This window comes from Metopolophium dirhodum, chromosome 1 (assembly GCF_019925205.1).
Source record: "Metopolophium dirhodum isolate CAU chromosome 1, ASM1992520v1, whole genome shotgun sequence".
NCBI classification, from domain to species: domain Eukaryota; kingdom Metazoa; phylum Arthropoda; class Insecta; order Hemiptera; family Aphididae; genus Metopolophium; species Metopolophium dirhodum.
Genome location: NC_083560.1, coordinates 74,701,580 through 74,723,894, shown reverse-complemented (window position 1 = coordinate 74,723,894; position 22,315 = coordinate 74,701,580). Strand labels below are relative to the sequence as shown.

The following is a 22,315-nucleotide window of genomic DNA, read 5'->3' as shown; positions in this document are numbered from 1 at the left end:
AGTTTCTCAGCTGAGCGAAAAATATAACATTGGTATTATAAGATCAAAAATAAAATTGTTTCAACCAATAATGTTAACAAACAACAACAGGTCAACTTACACATCCGATTAGATTATAAAGTTATTTCTCTATTCAGGTGTGACAATTCTAAGTAGTAGATATTTACTGTACATAACTGAATATTATTATTATTATACAACCGTAATATTGTGTAATGTATATTTAAAACGTTAGCACGCTTAGCAGAACAATTATTTTTTGCATTCCTTTTCCCAATCTTACTATTTTTTTAAACTCCACAGAATACTTATAATATTATATTATCACAAAATAAAGAAGACAGATTAAATTAATTGTGTACATGTATAATAGTTTTAAATTAATAATTGCTGTAGGTATAGATTATAAATTAAAAATAAATATATTTTGAATAAATGAAAGCCATTTGCGAGCTTTTAAGCTTTATATGTTCGTCATTGATTTCCTCTTACGTTCATAACTTTCGATGATAAAATCATATTCAAAGACGATTACATCGAAGCTGCTAGGTAGAACTTCAAATAATAAAAGATTTACTTATTAAATACATTTTGCAAATTAATCTTCACCTGTGTTGCTGTGCCTCTACTTACTCCTCCCGAACGCTTCGAAAATACATACATTATACGGAATTAACATACATAGAAAATCGTGAATTTCACGCAGCTTTTTGCGGTATCAACTGTCGTTATCAAACACCGCAAGTGTACTGGTCGCATCGGTGGAACAAAATGCAAGAAAACGTGTCAACGTGCAGTGCTCTCGTCTCGCACTGCACTTACGCGCCGACACATTCGCGAATAATAATTGACCGTGACCGTGGTCGTTGCTCAAGATGAGGTGGGGCAGGTTCATACCGACGACGTGGTACAAGCGAAACGGTACTCTCTCCGCCCCTCTCTCTCTCTTTCGCCGACCAGACGTTCGCGGTAGACGTGGCGATGATCGCTCGTGCGCGTCGCCACCGGTCTCGGGTGAAAGTCGTCGCGTGGCCGGTCGGCCATCGGGCGTGAACGCGTTCGCCGTCTTCGCGTTCGACTTTCGACGGTAAAAATGGCAAAAATTTTAACGCGGGCCTGTCCGGGATTTGAACCCGGGACCTCTCGCACCCGAAGCGAAAATCATACCCCTAGACCAACAGGCCGGTTGTAAGAACCGGCGCAAGTCTAATGGTTTAGACGGAACGAAAAAAACAAAACTTGTGCGCGCAAACACTATCGCCTTCGTACACATAATATGCCTTCGCACTTTGCAGCGATGCGCGTGCGGAGCGAGAGAGAGTACGCGTTTTGCCTATCCGAAGAGCCGCAAGTCGTGAGAGACCTGACGGCCGTATGAGGACGCCGCCGACTCAAGTCGTATGCGATCACAATATTCGATCATTATTTCACGATCGTAATTTATTGTCATAACTCCGGGATACCAATCGTATAATATCTTACGTTTGAGTGTTATGTATGCATTTTTTCTTATTATAATGATATACCTAGTCGATAATCAATTCGTTAAAATTAAACATTTTATTATGATTATTATGATAAGGTATTAATATTGTAACGTATACCTTTATAAAAATGTTAAATAGGTATTCTAGGATTATATTATTATTAGGTTGAAGTTGTTAAAATATGATATTTTATTCGTGTATTGTATTATACATGTAATATATTATGTTATTATGATATAAAACCATGTACCAAGGTACATCTAGCTAGTATCTTAACTGTCAACAATTTAACACAGGTTATATGACTAATTATCAATTAAAAAAAGTCTTAATAATTACGGATACAAATTTAAATACGTGACGGGAACAGAACAACATCTTGCGATACTAAATGATGATAAATAATAATAATTTTGCTACTAAAAATAATGAGTACTTAATAACTAATTTTTTTTCATACCACCTTTAGCTGAATAAAATAATTGCATACCGTGAGTATTGTGTAGAATACCTCGTATAATATTATTTTTAATTGTATGTATTATCAATTATAAAGCCACAAAAAAAAAACTGTAATCAAAAAGTTAGATGACTTTGTCAGGAATACTTTATAAATAAAAAAATAAAAATAAAAAAAATAATAGTATTTTATACACAGGTAATGTATAATAGGTACCCACTCACATCTCTAAATAATTATTAGGTTTGACTCTTGGTCATAGATTTTTTCGTAGTAGTTTTTTACGCCAAGTACCACTGAAGTAGGCACAGGAAGTTACCACAATTTAAATTTGTATCAAAAAGTACCTATTCATTTTCATTTTCATTAATTATAATATGTGTGTGTGTGTTTTATATTGCAACTATAAAATATTTATGAAACAAAATTAGAAAACTAATGTAAATTATAAAATTATACCTATATAATTCATTAGTGCATTTGGAAAAATATCAAACTATCTCGTATGCAAATGTTTGTATAATATTGTGTGACATGTATTATCTGCAATAACTTATAATAGACCTAGGTACTCGTATACATATAGTAGTCGGCGCCTTCTTGGACTTACTTTGGAATCAGATCAGATTATTAATATTAATCAGATATGATTCCATTCATCGAATGAGTCAATAAGGGGAAATGTCCAAGAATTAAAATATATACATAAATATAGGAATAGGTTACATTCTAATAAAAACTTGAACTTGGGCCTTGCAATGATTAATACTCATCGTTATGTATTTATTTACATGTATTTCAAATGTACGGTGTCTTTCATAGAGAACAAAAACATGAACAATTATAACGATAATAATATAGGTAAAATATATTTTTGTCAAAATATAATCAATGAAATCGTGAAAATGGACAATGTAGGAAATATTATTGACCCCATTAGTGTGCGAGTCCAATAGACGAATTTTAAATGTAAATCCGGACCAGGCTGTTTGAGTCTAATAGTCAAATGAGTCCATTAACCACGAGTCCCTATAGAGGCGACTACTGTAAAGTATATAGGTATAGGCTCAGAAAATAATTTGTCATTTGGTGGAGAAAGTGTGTAATTTTGGGGAAGACGGATAACGTGGCTGTTAATATTATTATACATATTGTAATTTGCAAAGTCCAATAAAAGTAGAACAATTTTTACACTGCCTTAACGCGTCTACAGATGAAGAAGAGCGCACTAACTGGCCAAGTTCGGTCTGGAAGTTTAAAATTAAAATCATAAAATATATTCATCAGGATAAAAATTTATTTGGATTAATATACAACTACTGTATTATTACACAGTGTAGGTAATAACTGGTATCCAAAACAACAAATGAAACAATGTTCCAGTCGTCTATTTCATGGACAAAATTATATTTTATAAAATGCTTGTATTCTACAATATTATACGATAGATTCTGTCTTAAAGAGACTCTTGGGTGAATCGAATTCAAGCCTAAATGTTTCAATACGTTGCTTAGAAATTCAAAATTCAAATATTACATCGAAGTTGAACGTTTACGACGATGGTTTAATTATAAGTTTATTCTTATTAAAAGATAATACAATTATTTTTTTATTTGTTATAACATTTTACGTAAAATATTACATTTTCAAACATAAATTTTCTTTTAACTTTTTTTTACGTACATTCTGTTTATATCTATAAATAAAATATATATTTTATGCATTTTGTTGAGAACCTGGATGTAAAATAATTAATACAAAAGAAATTAAATTTCTATCAAATTTTTTACAGTAAAATCGGTATGCTTATAACTTATAAGGGACCTACTTATTTTATAAGCATAGGTAGGTATTAATAGGTATACGTAATATTAAGAAGTCTGTTTTTTTTTTTTTATCAAAAGTAAAATATTTAACATCCAGTCACCAGACGGTGATGTGGAATTTGTTTGTTTCATTATACTGCACACTAATTTATAGTATTGAGCGGTGATAATTGCATGGAAGGTAACTTTAAGTTTTTGTTAAGTGTTACACTTTAAAAATCACTTTATTTATTAATGTGTGTGCGATTACCGTTGGACCTTTAACAGGAATGTTATCAAAGAAATTTCAATATTTCAACTCGTATAAAAAAGGCATAATATTATGTAAATTAAACATTCGTTAACATAGCCAGTGGCGTGTACAGTGGCGTGTATAGTGGTGGGTGGTTAGGGGTACAATCCCCCCACCCCACCCAACGAAATTAAATCCTTTATACGCCACTGAACATAGCTATACTGTTTGTTCGTATGTCTTGTTTTATGATATTATTATACATAAGCCTAATTTAATTTGTCATCGAAATATATGCAATAGTCGTTAAATGTTTTGATACTGACATCGAACAAAAATTAATTTTGTGTGTACTAATCAATATGCTCAAAATATTATGTTCATATTGTTCGACAAACATTTTTACACACAATGCGTGTATACTAATTAGGCACATGATATTATTATAAATAATTGTTGATATAAAATACTAAAATAGATCACAGAGTATGATTATTTCATAACGACGTCGTTTGAAATTGTTATTGCAAAAAATATTATTCACAATTATTATTGTTTTTTTAAAACTTATTATCAACGTATCTATTGTGTTTGATGAGGAAAATAAACGCGCATCAAATTTTAAAATAAAGTAATATTAATAGTGATATTCTCAAAATAACTGAATGTCAGTACTTGGGTTTTTTATGTTTACAAAAATATACATTTTACGCATAGATAATAATATAAATCATTATTATTAGTGTTATTAAATGGCAATCATATTGTTCACTGTACAATAACGCTTGGCGTATTTTATCCTCTGTGTTATTGAAACTTGAATGAAAAAAGCCCTATAGTTACGACTGTTGTAGTAGTATGTACAGCTGTAAAATAACTACCTACAGTAAAATTAATGTACCTATCATTTGTTTAAGAAATATTCTTTAATTGATTAACGTAGTTAAGCTCATATTTAGTTCGCTTAATAAAACTGATTGATTTTTAGCCATTACTTATTTTTACGTATAATAATAATAAAATATATTCAAGCCAGTGCGTGGTAACGTGTTTAAATTATTTTACTATCAATTATATTATAAATTGTATTTTATATTATTATTAATTTAAAATTATTTGGTACTGAATATTTCAATATTTATTTTTGGCCGATTAATTCGATTTAATTGTTTTGACAATAATCGTGACTTCAATATTAACCATCATAAACGTATTGTGTTAATTATCATGTCAAAGTGACAACATTTAATTACATAGAATTAAATTTAATCATAGCTACTAGGTACATGCGTTATACTTTCATTTTTATTTAGTTTTCCAAAAGTATTTGAAGTAAATTCCTACTTGTTAAACTATTTGATTATTGCTTGTATATTATTGCCTATTGTCTAAAACAAGTAGGTATGGAATAAGTGAAATTAATAACTGATTTAAAAAAATAATTTGAATACCTACATTATATTTCAAAGTAATAGCGGGGTAGGTTCGTACCGGTTTACAAAAATTATCATAGCACTCCAGTATAATATGTGTAGGATACCTACCTTTTAAAATGTGATTTAAATAATAAAGCTTGTGAAACAAACGACACATAAGGTGTGATGTTTTTTTACAAAGTAGTTTTACAATATTATTATGTAGTATGAACTAATAGTAGTTAAAATAAAAAGAGCGAAAAGGCTTCCAAGTATTGTAATAATATACGTGCTAATCACACTTCGTATAATACGAATAACCGAGTTATACGTATATAACCGTTGAAATAATTATTATTCAAAGAAAAAGTCATTTTTAAAATGTATTTTTTCTTTCTACAACGCAAGTCTCGCGGGACTATGAAGTGGACTGACAAACCTCCCCTCTCCACCCCACCCACTCTAAACATACCGCATTTCAAGATGTAGAGACCAAACACAAAGGTGAGGCAGTGCCGTCGCACGTCACATATATAATGCGGAAAACACGTACAAAGTGAATGAAATTCTTGGAATAAGTATACCAACCTAGTATGTGTGTGTGTGAGAGTATATATGTTATATTATATACTATAGGTGGTTAATGTTGGTGGTGAATTTGAATTACGCAAATCCCAGAGGAAGAGAGAAGAGAAGAAAAAACACAAATTTCAACGGAGAAATTACGGCGCGTTTGAGAGACAGCAGCAGCAGCACCACTCTCAGCTGCATTATCACAATTTAGAACCGTTTTCCGGTCCAATGTCCAAGAACGTTCGTTTTTCCGGAAATACACGTGCGTCCGCAGTAAAAAACATTCTTCAACGACTTCAACGCTAAAACGCTACTTTATGATACTATATTTTATTTTCAATGGCGAGTGTGTACGATAAAAATCCAATTGAATTTGCGTTTAAGACAGAGCGGCGCCTATATGGCAATTATATTTTGAGTAGGTAGGTAATATATAAATATTGTACGTGAGAATTATTATTCTTTCACACACCACATTTACAACAGGAGCCTTAAGTACTTAAGATTTATCTATTTATGGCAGGAAGTATAAGGGGGCCGTTTTGTTCACATACCTAATAATATTATAAAATGTCGATATTGTTTTTTTTTTTTTTCAAATGTTTGTATTGCTAGTATTTTGAAATGCAGTGTATTATTTATTGTATAATAGGTATTATAATAGGTTATAATATATTTTATATGAATTATTTCAAAGATCTTCCATTAATTCATTATGTTCCTACACATAAAACATAACGTTTTATAATAAGAACGGATTTATTGGTTTTCCAAAACCTTTTGTGTTTTTGACTATGTAAGAATTTAGTATTAATTATGTTAGAATACCTATCAGGCAAGTATAATATTTCAGAAAAACGTAAATAATAATTATTGTGAAGATGATATAATAATATTATGGCATTTAAAATGTAATAAAACTCAATGTACAAGTCAAATATGAAATTTTAATTTCATTCTTCCGTTTAGGTACTAAATAGAATAAAAAACGATGATCAAAAACTAGTCTCGTCAAAATAATATTTGTTTTTAATAAAATTACGACACAAGTCAATTTGTAAGTCTATAATAATTGAAATCAGAAGTAATTAATCTTAAAAAAAAATCATTTTGCCGTGTAAAAAATATGATAGTCAAAAAAGAACATTTATTTGACTACATAAGAATATTAAAATTACGGATGGGATCAATAACAAATTGAAAATATTTCAAAAATAAATGTGATAAGCTCAGAACACAGAATGAACCAGAACGTGGTCTCCCGTCAATATTAACATCGACCTTGGCGTTTCGTAAACAATTTAAGGTTTGTAGTATTTTTTCACATAGGTACTACGAATGTGAATTAATTCCATGACTAATATTAACCAATAATATTCGGGAGTCTACTATATTGCAATAATTGTGTACATAATAATAATTTAAATTTGTTGACAGTGAATACTGGTACTAAATATTATAATATGTGATGTAGTCTGAGCCAGGGACTGGAACCTTGATGGTTTTATGGTATCGGTTCCTGTTCGGTTCCCAGAAAAACTAAAATGTAGGTTTCGGTTTCTTTTCGGTTATTAAAAAATAAAAAATTGTTAACTGTTTTGGTTTTATACTTATGTAAAAAAATGTAAAAAGTAAAAGTATCGGTTCTGGTTTTTAAATTAATTTAAATAAGGGTTCCGGTGATATTCCGGTATTAAAATTAATTTAAATAATGGTTTCAGTTACCAATATTCAAAGTGTTCCAGTTCCAAAACCGGTTCTTTTCGATAAGGTGCCAGTCCCTGGTCTGAGTTACTGGTTTTTTTTTTTTGCTCTATATATTTGATTGTGTATTAAATAATAAACGGTCAAGCTCAAGATGTCACTTGCATGTAAATCTCTCATTGAAAATCCAATGCACCGTTGAAACGTCAATGGTGCAGGGACCTACTTTAAGTATAATAATTACATAACAATAATAATAATAACGTTGAATTCTATCACCGGGTGCCATCACTCCTCGCACCATTATCGTTATAATTACTGTATGTACATATTAATGTTTGCTATCATCATATTTTCTTCTTATGCATAAACACGGACTGTAAAATAATTTTTTTAAAAAAAAAGCTTAAGATGTTGGAATTAAAATACATACGTATCATTATACCTATGTTAATATTATTGTGATAATATGATATTATAAATACATATTTTATGAGTAGCTTATGTAATACATAAACATACAATATAGTATGTAGTAAGTAGTATATTGTAATTTAAAATAAGTAGTATTTAATATTTATATTATAACATAGACTTCCTCGCGGTGACATCAGATAACCTCTGGAGAAGCATAAGAAAAAAATGTAAATCGTGACTAGAGATAGATAAAGAAGTATCTTAGGATACTCATTATGTTTTTATATACTCATAGATACAAATTATAAAAATTATAAATACATTTTCAACGGAATAAGTTGTGTGAATAAAAAACAAATTAAGCAGACAAATGAGATGAGTTTTTCGTATTATACTTATAGTTAAATATTGTAAGAGAAACGTTCCATTTACTAATCTATAATCAACATAATATAAAAATATGTTTTTGTGTTATTCAAAATTAGAAACGAATTTTCTCTGTACATTTTGACGATGATTTCTATTTTGATTTTATTCGAGTATTATATGAAAACAGCCAACGAGTAAACATATTATTGTTTACATTATTGATCAAAAACAAACAGTAGTTACTTAATTTCATTAAAACTGCACACAAACTTTGAATTTGTATAATTGTAATTTGATAATTACTTCACTACAATATTATAATATACATAGGTTCTGAAAGAGTGCAGTCACACCGCATTTTCTCCGACATTATCCTGTTTTCTCATTAATATATTTATCCAGAAAAGTTTTTTACTATTCCTCATCGAGTAAATTTGACGAAAATCAGCCTATAAATAATTATTGACCACGTTCGTAAAAGAATTATCGTCTGATCGAGTTCAATACTCTGCGTAGATTTTAACATTAATGTCGATAATATAAATTATAATAATTATACACCTACTTACTACGCAACTAATGATTTCCAGCATAATGTTGTTAGCATAGACGATTGAAGTGAAAAAAGCACCGAACCATAAAATATTAAACAAAAATATCACTGTATAATTGTGTATTGTGTAACGTCTTAAAGTTTGCGTTCAAAAAGCTAAAGTGTTAAAGCTGTTCAACCATTAATTAAATTGCCTCTCCGAGATGATGATAGTAGTTAGTTAAGTTTACCACCTTGCAGGTAAACCTAAGGAAATCTTAATAATCTAAATATAACTTTATTTACAAGACTCGAGCAACTTAAACGTCGCGAAACGCACTCAGTTTGATAATAATATAATGTTAGACATTAATAATTCAATTAATTATGAAAGACTTTTACTATATTATTATATTATATATTAACACGACGTACAAAATGTTTTGTAATTAAAAATATACTCAATTTTAATCCCAAAATAATAATCCACCGTGAGCCTTTGTGATATTGTTTTGTCAAGCAAAATGTTTTATTATATTAATACCTAATAAGCACATTGCAGCGCGTTCAGCTAAATTATATTCACGAGAGGCTGTACACAGCGACTTTGCTGAAAAATGCAAATCGAAAACAAACTATAATAATAATAATAATAATAATAATAATATGTAAAATATTATATTATATATATTACAGACATAATATTAAAATATAGTTGCGATTTGTTTTCGAAGTTCAGTTAACAATATAATGATATGGTAAATATTAAATATGAACAAATTACGAGCCACGTCGTAGTAAAACAATTTTCCTTGTATTTTCTTTTATCTATAACAATAATATTGTAACTGTTCCAGCTGATTATAAACGAATTTTACCGAAACGAATATCACTTCTCAGAATAATTATTAATATTACATCCCCTTTGAACTACAGTCGTAGCGGGTACCTATAGCGATCTAAAAACAACTTTCCTTCTCGAGGAACTCGAGACTCGACTTTTAATCCTTGGAAAAAGATGGTATCGACAAGAATGTAGTAGACAAACCTATGATATACGCGATATAGATTGATTATGTATATGACCTATGACCTGTGTATCACAATTAACAATATAAAATAGAATATACCTAAATAAATAGTGGTCGGTAACCAAATAGGTACTTAAAAATATGATTAATGTAGCTCTGTTGTTGGAAAATGTTAGTTCATCATGAAGTAGATAATTTAAGCGTATCTAATGACAATTATTACAATTACATTTATATATATATATATTTATAATAATTGTATCGTGGCGTGGTTTTTTATAGAGACCATTTAGTGTTTTATTGTATCAAATTATTCAAATTATACGATGCACTGACTTCCACTTCTTACAACATGAGACGACACTATATTTAAAATTTGTTTTGGATGTTTTTAAAACAAAATTATAGTAAACTTACTAAGTTCTTTAACCCAATAAGGATACTATAATTTGATTTTATCATTTTAGATAATATATGTGTGAAATGTATATTTGGTTTTATTACTTTTTGAAAAAAAAATATACATCTAAATACCGGTATTTACCGGTACCAGAACCGAAACCTTAATTCTGTAATTATAAGAACCGGAACCGAATTTTCATTTTTTTAAGAACTGAATTGGAACCGAAACCGAAAAATCATAAAGGTTCCAAAGCCTTACTTTGTATACATATTTTGATATTTTGTTGCATTCTATACACTAAACACACACTATAGAATGACTTCACGAAACTTTTCGAGTCCGTCTAAACTGTTATTTATTATTAAAAAACGAAACTTGACAGTCATCAGTTCAACTATGCAGTGACCATCAACACGAGCAAAATCAAATATACAATATTATTATTAGCGATCTTCCTATAATCTATATAAGTATGTGTATAGGAAAGTACCATTTAAAATAAATCAATAATCATTACCCTATATTGATAAACCACGCGTGTCTTTTTTTAGGTATAAAAACCTCTTGCACAAGTCCTCAAACCCCCACCTACGGAAAATTTATCCGTATAAGGAATAAAATCATTCCTCGGATGTAACTAATATCGTAATAATATTCCCCCGGCCACGCCACGATACAATTATTATAAATATATATATATAAATGTAATTGTAATAATTGTCATTAGATACGCTTAAACTACCTACTTCATGATGAACTAACATTTACTAAAATCATATTTTTAAGTACCTATTTGGTTGCCGACTTAAAAACATTTCGCGACTATTATTTTCGCTATTTTAACTTATGCGATTTTAACATGGACTCGACGCAAGTTGGTTACATGGTTTTTCAATTTCGTTTTTTTTCCGAGAACACTATATTTGTGATTTTCATAACACGCACGATTAATGGTAATAACAATAAGGTCACCCAATGAATCTTGAAAAGTGTTTACCGAAATGAATCTCTATAATCAGTATTAAACTGCTAGAGATTTCCTCACTAGGGCTTATTTGTTGTCAAATGTAAATTGTAGTTGCGCTAGTGCGTAAATCTCCAGCTGTTTAATACTGATTATAGAGATTCATTCCGGTAGACATTTTTCAAGTATGGAAATCGTGAGTTGACGGGCAACAATACTATCTATAGCCGTGATAAAACATTAAATTCGAGTATATTATGTACCTATATTATTATAACAATATGCTGTGAAAAATGTAAACTGTAACGCCATAATATTATTCACCGCGCGTGCGCAATAACGATTTTTAAGTAGATATACCTATTTATGTGTATAATATTTTGTGTGCAATTCATTCCAAAGCATATTATAATATAGTATTACGTAACGCATTTTAAAATAGTTACTGCCTATAGGTGGTATATAATATACATACACCATGGTATATCATAATATATAATATCATCCATCATATCTAATACCATATACCACAATTATTTGAGTCGTTAGTGGTTTCTCAATGGAGCATTTTTTTTGATGCACAGTGTTGTTTATCCTCGATGTAACGGCCTGCAAGAAGCGCAACCAGTGCCCAAGCGGAAATTAATGTAGTTAAACAATGTATATTTTCATGATGTAAGTATTATTTTTATTTCGATATAATTAAGAGCTGTACTTCTTCCTATGGTGAACAGTTGATTTTTAGGGATAAGCTTGGAAATCAATTACTATGCGGTGTTGAGTAATCTGTATAATATTATCGTAAATCGTGATCATATACCGTGGATCCACGAAAAAAGGAAGTGGTGCGCAAAATACAAGAGTTAAAAATCTGTAAGTTATTTAGGGATTTATGATCAAATAGTCCCGTGTGCAGAATTCAAATATATGTATAAAGGGTACTGCAGAGTAATATTATATTATAATACATAACTGAGTTAAGTGACTGAGTGTTTCTGTGTTATTATGTTTATACATCGTATTCGATGAGTATTATCATTATTACCGTGAGTGCGTGGACCCGTGGGTCTCGAAGCGGACACGTAAAAGGATAGCTTGCGTGCACTCTTATACCGGACCGAAGCTGCCGGAGAAACGGTTGTCGAGGGCCGTGTGCAGTTAATGCAAAGTTAAAAGCCCACATCAATCAATTAGGGAAGGGCAGACCGCCGACGACCCGCCGTGGTCAGAGTCCGCGAACCACCACGCCACCGCGTCGGACGAGAAAACCGATGATAGTCCGAGGCGGCGGCGGCCGATTTCCTCCTGGAGGTGATAAATCAAAAATGTTTTGAAAATTTTAGTCGCGATAACGATGCGATATTATATTGATTTTAATATAACATATACCTATCATATTATACCATCGTGTACCTGCAGTACCGGGTGAGACCGAGCTCGGCTCGGGTTCAGATTCCTAAAAAAAATATTTTATTAGTTATGTACTTCAAATAATTGTAGTTTATAGTTATTAAACTAAAATTAAGACGTGTGCATTACATATTATGAATAGGGTGACATTGCTCAAAGTATCTATGCTGGAAAATGTTAGATATCATCATGTTAGATTGGAAAGCAATTCTCAATATAGCCCATAAGATCATCATCCGGCGATATAGAAGTGAATCTACTTTTAGGAAACAACCCTATACCTATTTAACATTTAATTTTTTATTTATATATTTTTTTCAAAAACAAATCTGTATTTGAGAAAAATTAAAAAAACAGTCATTGCCCAGTTGACTCTAAGTTACGATCCTAATTTAAAGCACATCTCAAAAACGCTAAACTTGTCGGAGGAGCAGAAACCTTTGCCGACGAATTTCTTGCGTAAAAATACCCCTATGGATACGAAATTCTGAAGACATCCTTGAAGCCGTTATCGGTAAAAATAATAATATATAGCACACACATGAAATAATAACAAGTATTTATCTGTTAATATTGTCTATACCATTTTTATTACGACAATGACACGTGGCGCGGGTGGTTTTCTTTTTTATAAATTCGTTTCACCTCTCTAAACCACTTTTTGAGGAACGCAATAATTTCTTCTCGTGTTCGTGATATAACGTGATGGGAAAAAGTTGTATTATTCCGGTGGTTACCTAATGGTCGTATATAATATGTACGGGGGTGGGAGGTATAATAGTGACTGACCGACACACGCGCGTAGTATACCTATATCGTATCGACGTCAATTTGAAATATTAATAACCGTCTGCGATATACTACTACCTACCCATATACGATATACCTACAACTGTTGTACTGCTGCTAAGGGCAACAATAATCATTACCCATAATATTATCTATATTATTAAAATATTATGATGGTTACCGCTGGCACACCGGTGAAAATAGCTGCAGCTTTGCTATAATATACATGTAATATGATGATTGTATGATGGGTATAATACAGGGAATGGTAACATTTTCTGACTGGGTGCGAGACAATTTAGTTTTTTTAATTTGATTATGGTCACGTCGAACTGTTTTGGCTTTCCGTTCGTGTCACCGCACTAATGTTTAAATATACGTAATTTTTACAGAAATTTTACAAAAAACTGATTTTCCGTGATAATTTCTGTTTTATATAATTTTTATTTGGTTTTTCTCGACGCTTGAAAAATCCTATGAAATTCAGTTAATCAAATCAATTAGATTCACTTTACCTCTAAAAAAAATACTGAAGTTGAAAATCGAAGCATTTTTTCGACTATTTATTGTGTAAATATTTTTTTTTTAATTCGGTGTTGGCGTCGAATCGTTTTGGATTTTCGTTCGTGTCACCACACGAATGTTTAGATAAACGTGAGCTTGGTAAATTTACCCAGTAAATTTTACAAAAATTGTACCGTTCTTCAAATCGAGTGACAACCCTTTATTTTAAATGATTGGAATTAATGCTCAAAAAGAGTAACATTTTTTTTAAAAATTATGTCGCGTACCTATAGAAATACTAATACAAACATTCGGTGGACATCTACGGATAATCGTTTTGAATTACACAAGCATAAGCATATTTTGTTTTGGTTTTTTCGACACTTTTGAAAACTCCAACTAACCAACCAACTAAACTCACTATCCCACTAGAAAAGACACTGAAGTTGAAAATCAAAGCATTGTTTCGACTTTTTATTGTATATACACACTTAAAAAAACACACACACACATCATTGTAAAATATTGGCACTGCAGGTTTGAGGTTGATAGCTCAAAGTGGTGGTGCCAACTTCACGTACATCCACGTAAATACCTATTGAAATTACGTACATTTATCGAACCATTTTTACCGATAAATTCTACATGTTATTATCTATACAGTGCTATTTTCTAATAATATTGTTCGTCTTGTTCCGAAAGTATGAAATATTGAAATCAGACAGTCATAGGTAGACGTTTTTTAATTACAACAAAATAAGAAAATCGTTACACAAGAAATCGAGTGAATATCAAATGTTGTAAAAATATGAATTCCAAACGCTCATTAAAATTTAATTTGACTTTCTTGTAGACATTTTTTTTCAATTAATAATTTGCTAATTTTGCTTATAAATACAAACCGTGACTAAGGATTTTTATAATTTTTCAAATGTCATTGTAACAATATAGTAGGAACCTTGTATTACATTTTCAAGCTTTTTTACTCAACAAATAAACTTTTATTGACATTCATAGAAAAAAATACTAAAAAAATTGAAAACCAGAAAATATTTCTAAACAGTTCAAAACAAATAAAAATATTTGTAAAATTTTATCGAATATAGAAAAAGCAAATATAAACAACCAGTGAAAAATGCATGTATATACATTCATTTTTTTTAAAGTTACACCAAAAACTAAAATTCGATTTTGTCAAAAACCGATTTTACGTAAAAATTCCCGTTTTTCCTGGTGCTTTTGAAAACTATTGAAAATTTGAAAATTTGACCTCCCGAATGCACCAACTAGATTCACTTTCCCATCGAACAAGATACTGTTGATGAAAATCGGAGCAGTTTTACTGCCATGACAGACCCAAAAATAAAAAAATAAAAAAAGGTGGGCAAGTGGATGTCACTCTGCTGTACAGAAGGTTACAAGTGGGTCGCTTTAATGGATGGTGTTAAAATTGAATTCAATGATATGATATAATTGTATAAGAAAAACGATTCTGAGCGAAAACGGTCAGTCTGCCTATGATATTACCAAGTATATTTGATGATATTATTGTGAATAAAGTAATTTATATATAACCTAATTACGTGGAGCCTAAGAGCCTTGTTTTCAATTTTCAATCCTTAACTATAAAAGTTGAACATTTTATAAATGTTTAACTACAAAATAATTATTAAATTATAAATTTGAACTTTAAATGTTTATCAAAAAAATTGTGCCTATGTATTTTTAATATTTTTCAATTGCTATTGAAACGATATATCAGGAGTCTTATATTATTATTTTCACGCTTTTTTACCCAACAAATAAAATTTTATTGATATTTATAAAAAAAAAAACTAAAAAAATTGAAAACTGACAATGTCCGTAAACAGTTAAAAAAGAGTCAAATTATTTTCAAAATTTTATCGTGTAAAAATTCCCGTTTTCCCTTAATTTTTCTTTTGTTTTTCACGTCGCGTTTGAAAACAACTGAGAAATTTATTTTATTTTTGACCCCCCAAAGTACCAACTACATTCACTTTGCCATCAGAAAAGTTACTGTTGAAGAAAATCCAAGCACTTTTACTGTCCTAAAAGGTGATGACAGACACAAAAAAAATTTAAAAAAAAAACACTCATCATTGTAAAATCAATACATCCATTGCTTCACTCAGAATCTAAAATAAAAAAACACACATCATTGTAAAATAAATACCTTCATTCATCGCTCCGCTCAGAATCTAAAACGTAAAAGGCTTACATTTACATTTATTTTTATGTTTTATTTCATTAGTACACGCTGCTATACACATGTAGTTATCTGCCATGTCCGGGTAGGGGATGGTGGATTCTTTTTCGGACACCTTGACTGCCCGAAGAAAAATGTCACCCATGGCCGAGTTCAAACCGGCGACGGTGCACGTTGCAACCGACGCCTTAGTCCGCTCGGCTACTCCGTCCCCCATTATTTTATTATTTTAACAAATTTTACATTGTATTGTATTGTTTTTTTTCTACCATAATATACCTATGTACCAATGCATGAACCTGTAAATGGGTTTAATTGTCCGTCGTGGACGACAATGTTTGAATTGTTTTTTGAAATGTTTTTATTTAAATAAAAAAAAATACATTTACTATTATGGTAACTGTGTGTACCTAATATGTTAATTAAAAAAAAAAATTCTGTACAGTATGATACATCGGTTATTGTTTAATAAACAGTTTTCGGAATCAACATAAATAAATATCCAGCGGAATTAACATAAACAAATATCTGGCGGAATCGATAGTCGGCGGAATTGATAACCGGCAGAATTGATAATAAAACGACAATAAAAAACTAAAACTAACACGACAAGGTATTTTGGCATCTCCAAGCACAGAAATAGTGATAATAATGCGTACGTTACTGATGGATGAGTGGATGACCACTGAAGGAAAACCACGAGATTTAAAATAACTGTTACACTTTAGTATACGGTCCTGTCTCGTATAGTCGCGTGGGACTCACACAAACTGTACCTACAAGCTGGTTTTAATTGATCAATTTTTTTAAAAACGAGTTGTCGTCAATTTAAAAAAAGTTAAAATTTTTTACTATGAATATTCCGTGAAAAAACGAAAAATGTAGTGCTAGAAAGAAATGGTGATTTAAAACTTAGAAAAGTTGTTGGAAGGAATTTCCTTGTTCTATGATGTGTAAACAAGTTTGTTGGACCTTTTTTTAAAGTTGTTAGACACTAGATTTCAATATAACGATGGTTAAAAATTTTTATTATGAATATTAGGTGAAAAAACGAGAAATGTATTGCTAGAAGAAAATGGTGATTTAAAAACTTAGAAAAGTTGTTAGAGTAATTTTTCTTCTTGTACGATGTGTTAACAAGTTGGTTGGACCACTTTTTAAAGTTGTTGGACACTAGATTTCAATATAACGATAGTTAAATATTTTTAATTGAGATATCATTTTTTTATGAACCAAACTTAATTACTTAACAACGTTTATATTCAGAATATTTTTTTAGTCGATGTCAAACAAAAGTCCAACAATGTCTCAAAACTGTATTAGTATATTTTTGGATCTGTTTTCAGCGTTTTTTTTTTTATTCGTAGTGCTGGTTGTGAAGTTGGCACTACAAACGTTGAAATTGCATAACTTTGAGTGTAGCTTCCAACAAATTCCAACAATTGTCCAAAAACGTCCAACAAGTTCGAGTAGAGTTAGTTGGAATGGTTTTAGATTAACCCAAAAATACATAATATTGTGTAGGGTATTTGTTTTCCAGGAAGCAACATCCCAAGAGGTTGCTATAGCACCCTAGCACCCTAGGGATCTGGATTCATGCATGCCTACGACTAGTTTCATAATTTTCGGTACATAATTTCCGTTTATTTGAAGTCGCAGCTCATTTTTCGTGTTTCTCGTATTTATAGTGTCTATTTGAGTGACATTAATATTATTCGTTTTAATATAAATTGATTTTGTTTTCTCAAAATAATATACTTTATACGATTCATACTATTAGATAAATATAAACGTTATTACAATTATATTATATTTATTGTTTTGGTGATTATATTCCTCTTGCAGGTGTCGACTTACTATACATTAAACACTGTCTTATTGCGTGCGATTTATAATTGAATCATTAAATGCAAAAAGGCCACATTTCATGAATTGTACAAAAGAGACAAATAACTTTCTATTACTGGAAAAATTGAAGAAAAAATTTGAAAAATTCTCATTATTAAGACATTTTATAATATACTGGTAAAATGGATATGTGCCTCGTTTGTACAGAACTATGTACAAATCAAAACTAATCTGCAAAAATGTGATTTAAAAAAAATTATGGACATGCATTTTGTGATTCATTTGGATTTCAAACGTATTGTCACGGCAAGTGGCAACCATATTATTATTATACTTTATCAAACGGATAATTAATTATTATAAGACCATCACTCAGACGTGTTTCGTCGAGATCACATAAACCATTGTTGGTAATACGTCATAATGAAGCTGCGTCGTTAAAATGTCACTGAGCACTGAGGGTACCTGTTGTTTTATTATGACGTATACAATCGAGTTCGATTCATTCAAGTTTATATATAGGTATTCATTTAGTCTGTGAATTAAAAACCTCTAGAACGTTATTTTATCTTACTGGTTTTGTTTTTTAAGTCCATTGCAGGGGTAGTTATGTTACGTACCTAGGTATTAAGTAATCATGTATTAACTATGTACAGCGTAGCGCACGTTTCTAATAATATTTGACGATGTAACTAATAAGGCTTTTAGTATATTATAACATGCGGAGGTCATTGCAAAAGCTTAGTGAAAACAATTAAACTATAGAAGGTGTCGTCATACGTATCTTCCCTGGAAAGTCAGCACCCATACGAAGGATACGAGTCAACCAGCATACCAAGTACGAGACCAGAACTCCGTGTCTCCGTCTCATGACTGAGCTTGGCCACTACTACGACCACCCACTCCAAAGGACTCGATCATATATATATATATAAATAGGAGCCCATGACAAGAGCTCGTGAGATGATTATACAGTATGGGTTGAGCTAACCATTAGACGGTTAGGGACATTCAGAGTCAGGTCGTAACACCACTCACAGTCTTAAATTCTCCACCATAAATTATAATATTGTAGTGATAAGTGACAACACTGTCCACCTACTCGTGCCGCCGAAGCGACGTCTAGTATTAGTATTAGTATTAGTCTTTTGGTGTGTGTTGCCGTGCGTGTGTCTGTCGGAGTGTGTCCGGACTGCACACGCTCACGGGCACTGTCTTGTCATTCTTAAGTTATTACTTGTTATTAAAGTGTCGAGTTATTATTATATTAGATGAGTCTCGTGTTTTGTGTCGCCTAACTACTTCGATTCCTGACATCCACACGAGCTCCTACAGTTCAGAAGTGCGATTCTATCCAGCAGCCCTCAAGAAATATTGTGTATTGACATAATCGTGGAATTAGTCGTTGTGTAGTTCTGGGTTGTAGCGCATATTTTGTTTTGGGTAACTTAATTAGTTCAGTCAAGATGGCCGACGGTCAAACGGGTCATGATGATGTCGGTAACCACGAGGGTTGGTCATCTAGCCGTTTACGAAGCGGATCGCAGGCTTCAGTGCAGCCACCAGTACAGTCTACGGAGCAGCTAAATACGCAGCCAACAACAAGCATGTTACCACAAAGTTTTAACCAACCGTCCGGGTATTTTGTACTTTGTTAAATAAACACTCATCATAACCTAGTAATCACGTATTCATTTCTGCGTTGATGTATATATCGACGTCGGTTGGGACGTAACAGTTATAATATTAAAATACACACAGCAGTTGTTGTTCAGGGCCGACTCCGGCGGCGACAATATTTATTTTTGTCGCAGGTCCACGCCGATATGGCATAGAAACGTCTAGAAGACCCCACCCCCCGCCGCCGTATAGTGCAAACCGGCTTCCCTTCCGGCCGCCACCAACAGAGGCCTACCGCCGGGGTACGCGGACTGTGATCAATTAATTTAGTCGTCGAAGTCGCGTGACGCGAGTTGTTTCCGAACTCACCGTTTTGTTATTGCTGCGGCACGTAATATATTTACGCGTTGCTTAGCCATTCGATAATTTATTCATATTGATGTTACGGAATATCAATACGCGAGTGAATCTGCCATCGGTGGCATAATATGATCGTGAGTGCGAGCGGGCGACTGGGTTTCTTTTGTAATTGTCCGTGTCGCTGTCTTAAATGTACGCGGGCTGCGGGCACATGTAAACAGTAACGGACAAGACGGCAGTGTGAGCCATAATATTAATAATCGGTAGTGATCGCGCGCGGGTGTAGTCCAACCGGACGCCGAACGTGCGTCGGACATTCGGGTCTGTGTGTACGGGTTGTCATCTGGGCGAGAAGACGTCGTATCACGTGCATAAATTATGTGGTTCAGCCATCGACCAACATCGTGAATCGCGGGATTCGATCGGGCAGACAGGCGTTTGCAAGGTTATGGTCGTATGGACAGTCGAGCTGTCGGCGGCAACCGGTAACATAATATTGATACGCGACTTATATTTATCTATCACGGACTAAGATAATATACAGGACTGACACGAGATGAATATTTTGGTTACGAAATGTAGTATAACAGGCGGTGTTCGGGGGGATATTTTCCTTTTAGGATGACTAGCGCTGTCTCAGTGGATACTTATGGAACTAGAAATTTGTATGTGTTCTAGTTCCATAATTAGTATCCACTAAGACAGCGCTAGTAATGCTAAAAGGAAAATATCCCCCCGAACTCCGCACGTTGAACTACATTTCGTGGTCAACCCCCTACACCCTCCAACCCTGTCGTGTCCAGTCCTATAAATCTTAGTCTGGGTTATCTATGCTATCATCATTATTATTTGTAAACATATTTATTTGTCATATGATATCAATATTTTGTGATATTGCCTTAGTGGCGAATAATTATTATTATATTTCATTTTCTCGAATAACGAGTAATCGGTTTTTATATTATATAGTAGGTGGACGCCTACATCCCCAAAAATGTGTATGATGATAATTATTATTTATTTTATTCACTTATGTTGTGTGGTGTGATGTTTTTTAATACAGTCCATTCCACATTATGTATCAATCAAATTGTGTTGATTTATTTTAGTATTAGTAACCTATTAGCACATTTAATTATTTGAATAAATACACGACACAACAGTTATAGTTATGTCAGAAATAATAACTACAATATTGTAGGTACGTGAACGCGTTAATACGAAAAACGAAAGACGATTTTTACCGTCTCGTAAGCACATAAGTCGTATTATATCGTTGAATTTTGGCCAACTATTTTCAATTTCAGACCACTGTGCGTCATTTTAATTACCTATTATTTTAGAGAGGGTTTTGGGGTGAACAGAATTATTGGTTAGATTTGCTGTGAAGGTTATTCAAGGAGGGATCACTGAACAGATTTAGACGTCGTACTTGGAACTGTAGGAACATACAATTAATAAAAATCATTTTTGAATAAATGTATAGCTTAAGCTATTTTAAATATCGCATTGATTCATTTATAGTAAAACCTCAAGGCAGCCGATAATGTTTATCAAAAAGAATCCAATAATCAACAATAATACGAAATGGAGCAACGACTTTTCGTCGTTGGATTTATCGGATATTTATTAGATTTTAAGTCGATGAACATTTTTATAAACACTCGGAAATATAGAAATCCAGTGCACTCGATACACTTTGAACACTATTATAATATCTATTGTGTGTGCATTGTGTATATTATATGTACATCAAATAGTGAAACAACTTTTGTTTACTGAAACCTTTCAATAGCGGACACACTCTTATATATTCCCCTCGAGTGTTATTGTGTGGTTACGAGCTGAACCTAAATATATATATATGAGTACTCACACTGGGTTTAATTTTACCTTTTTTGCGGTCTGTGCGTTTTACGATATTTTGTCGCATTTTATTTTCCTAAGTATCTCGTTCGCGACAATGTCACCGTCACGCGTATACAGGCGTATTATAGTGTTATTATATTGGGGTGAAAAATAAGAACTCAGCTTATTACCGCAACCTTTATCAGATTATACCGCCCGGTATCTGGTGACCGTAGTGTTACCGAATTTCGCGGAGGTGTATTATAATACATATATATTACATATATATATATATA

The 22,315-nt window shown here is 31.9% G+C and overlaps 1 protein-coding gene and 1 non-coding gene across 3 annotated transcripts in view; one reads left to right on the top strand and one right to left on the bottom strand.

The window, feature by feature from the left end:
* Nucleotides 1-22,315, top strand: part of LOC132935438 (carbonic anhydrase-related protein 10) — a 283,615-nt gene that overhangs the window by 11,463 nt on the left and 249,837 nt on the right. Inside the window, exon 1 of one of the 2 annotated variants that reach the window (XM_061001984.1) lies at nucleotides 20,242-20,656. The exons of the other annotated variant lie outside the window; for it this stretch is intronic. Coding sequence (XP_060857967.1) covers nucleotides 20,628-20,656 — 29 coding nt within the window. The 5' untranslated portion in view covers nucleotides 20,242-20,627. Of the gene's footprint in view, nucleotides 1-20,241; nucleotides 20,657-22,315 lie in introns of those variants that run through there. 2 annotated transcript variants of the gene reach the window in all.
* On the bottom strand, nucleotides 1,113-1,184 carry Trnap-cgg (transfer RNA proline (anticodon CGG)). Its single transcript has one exon. It is a non-coding gene; the product is annotated as a tRNA-Pro (tRNA).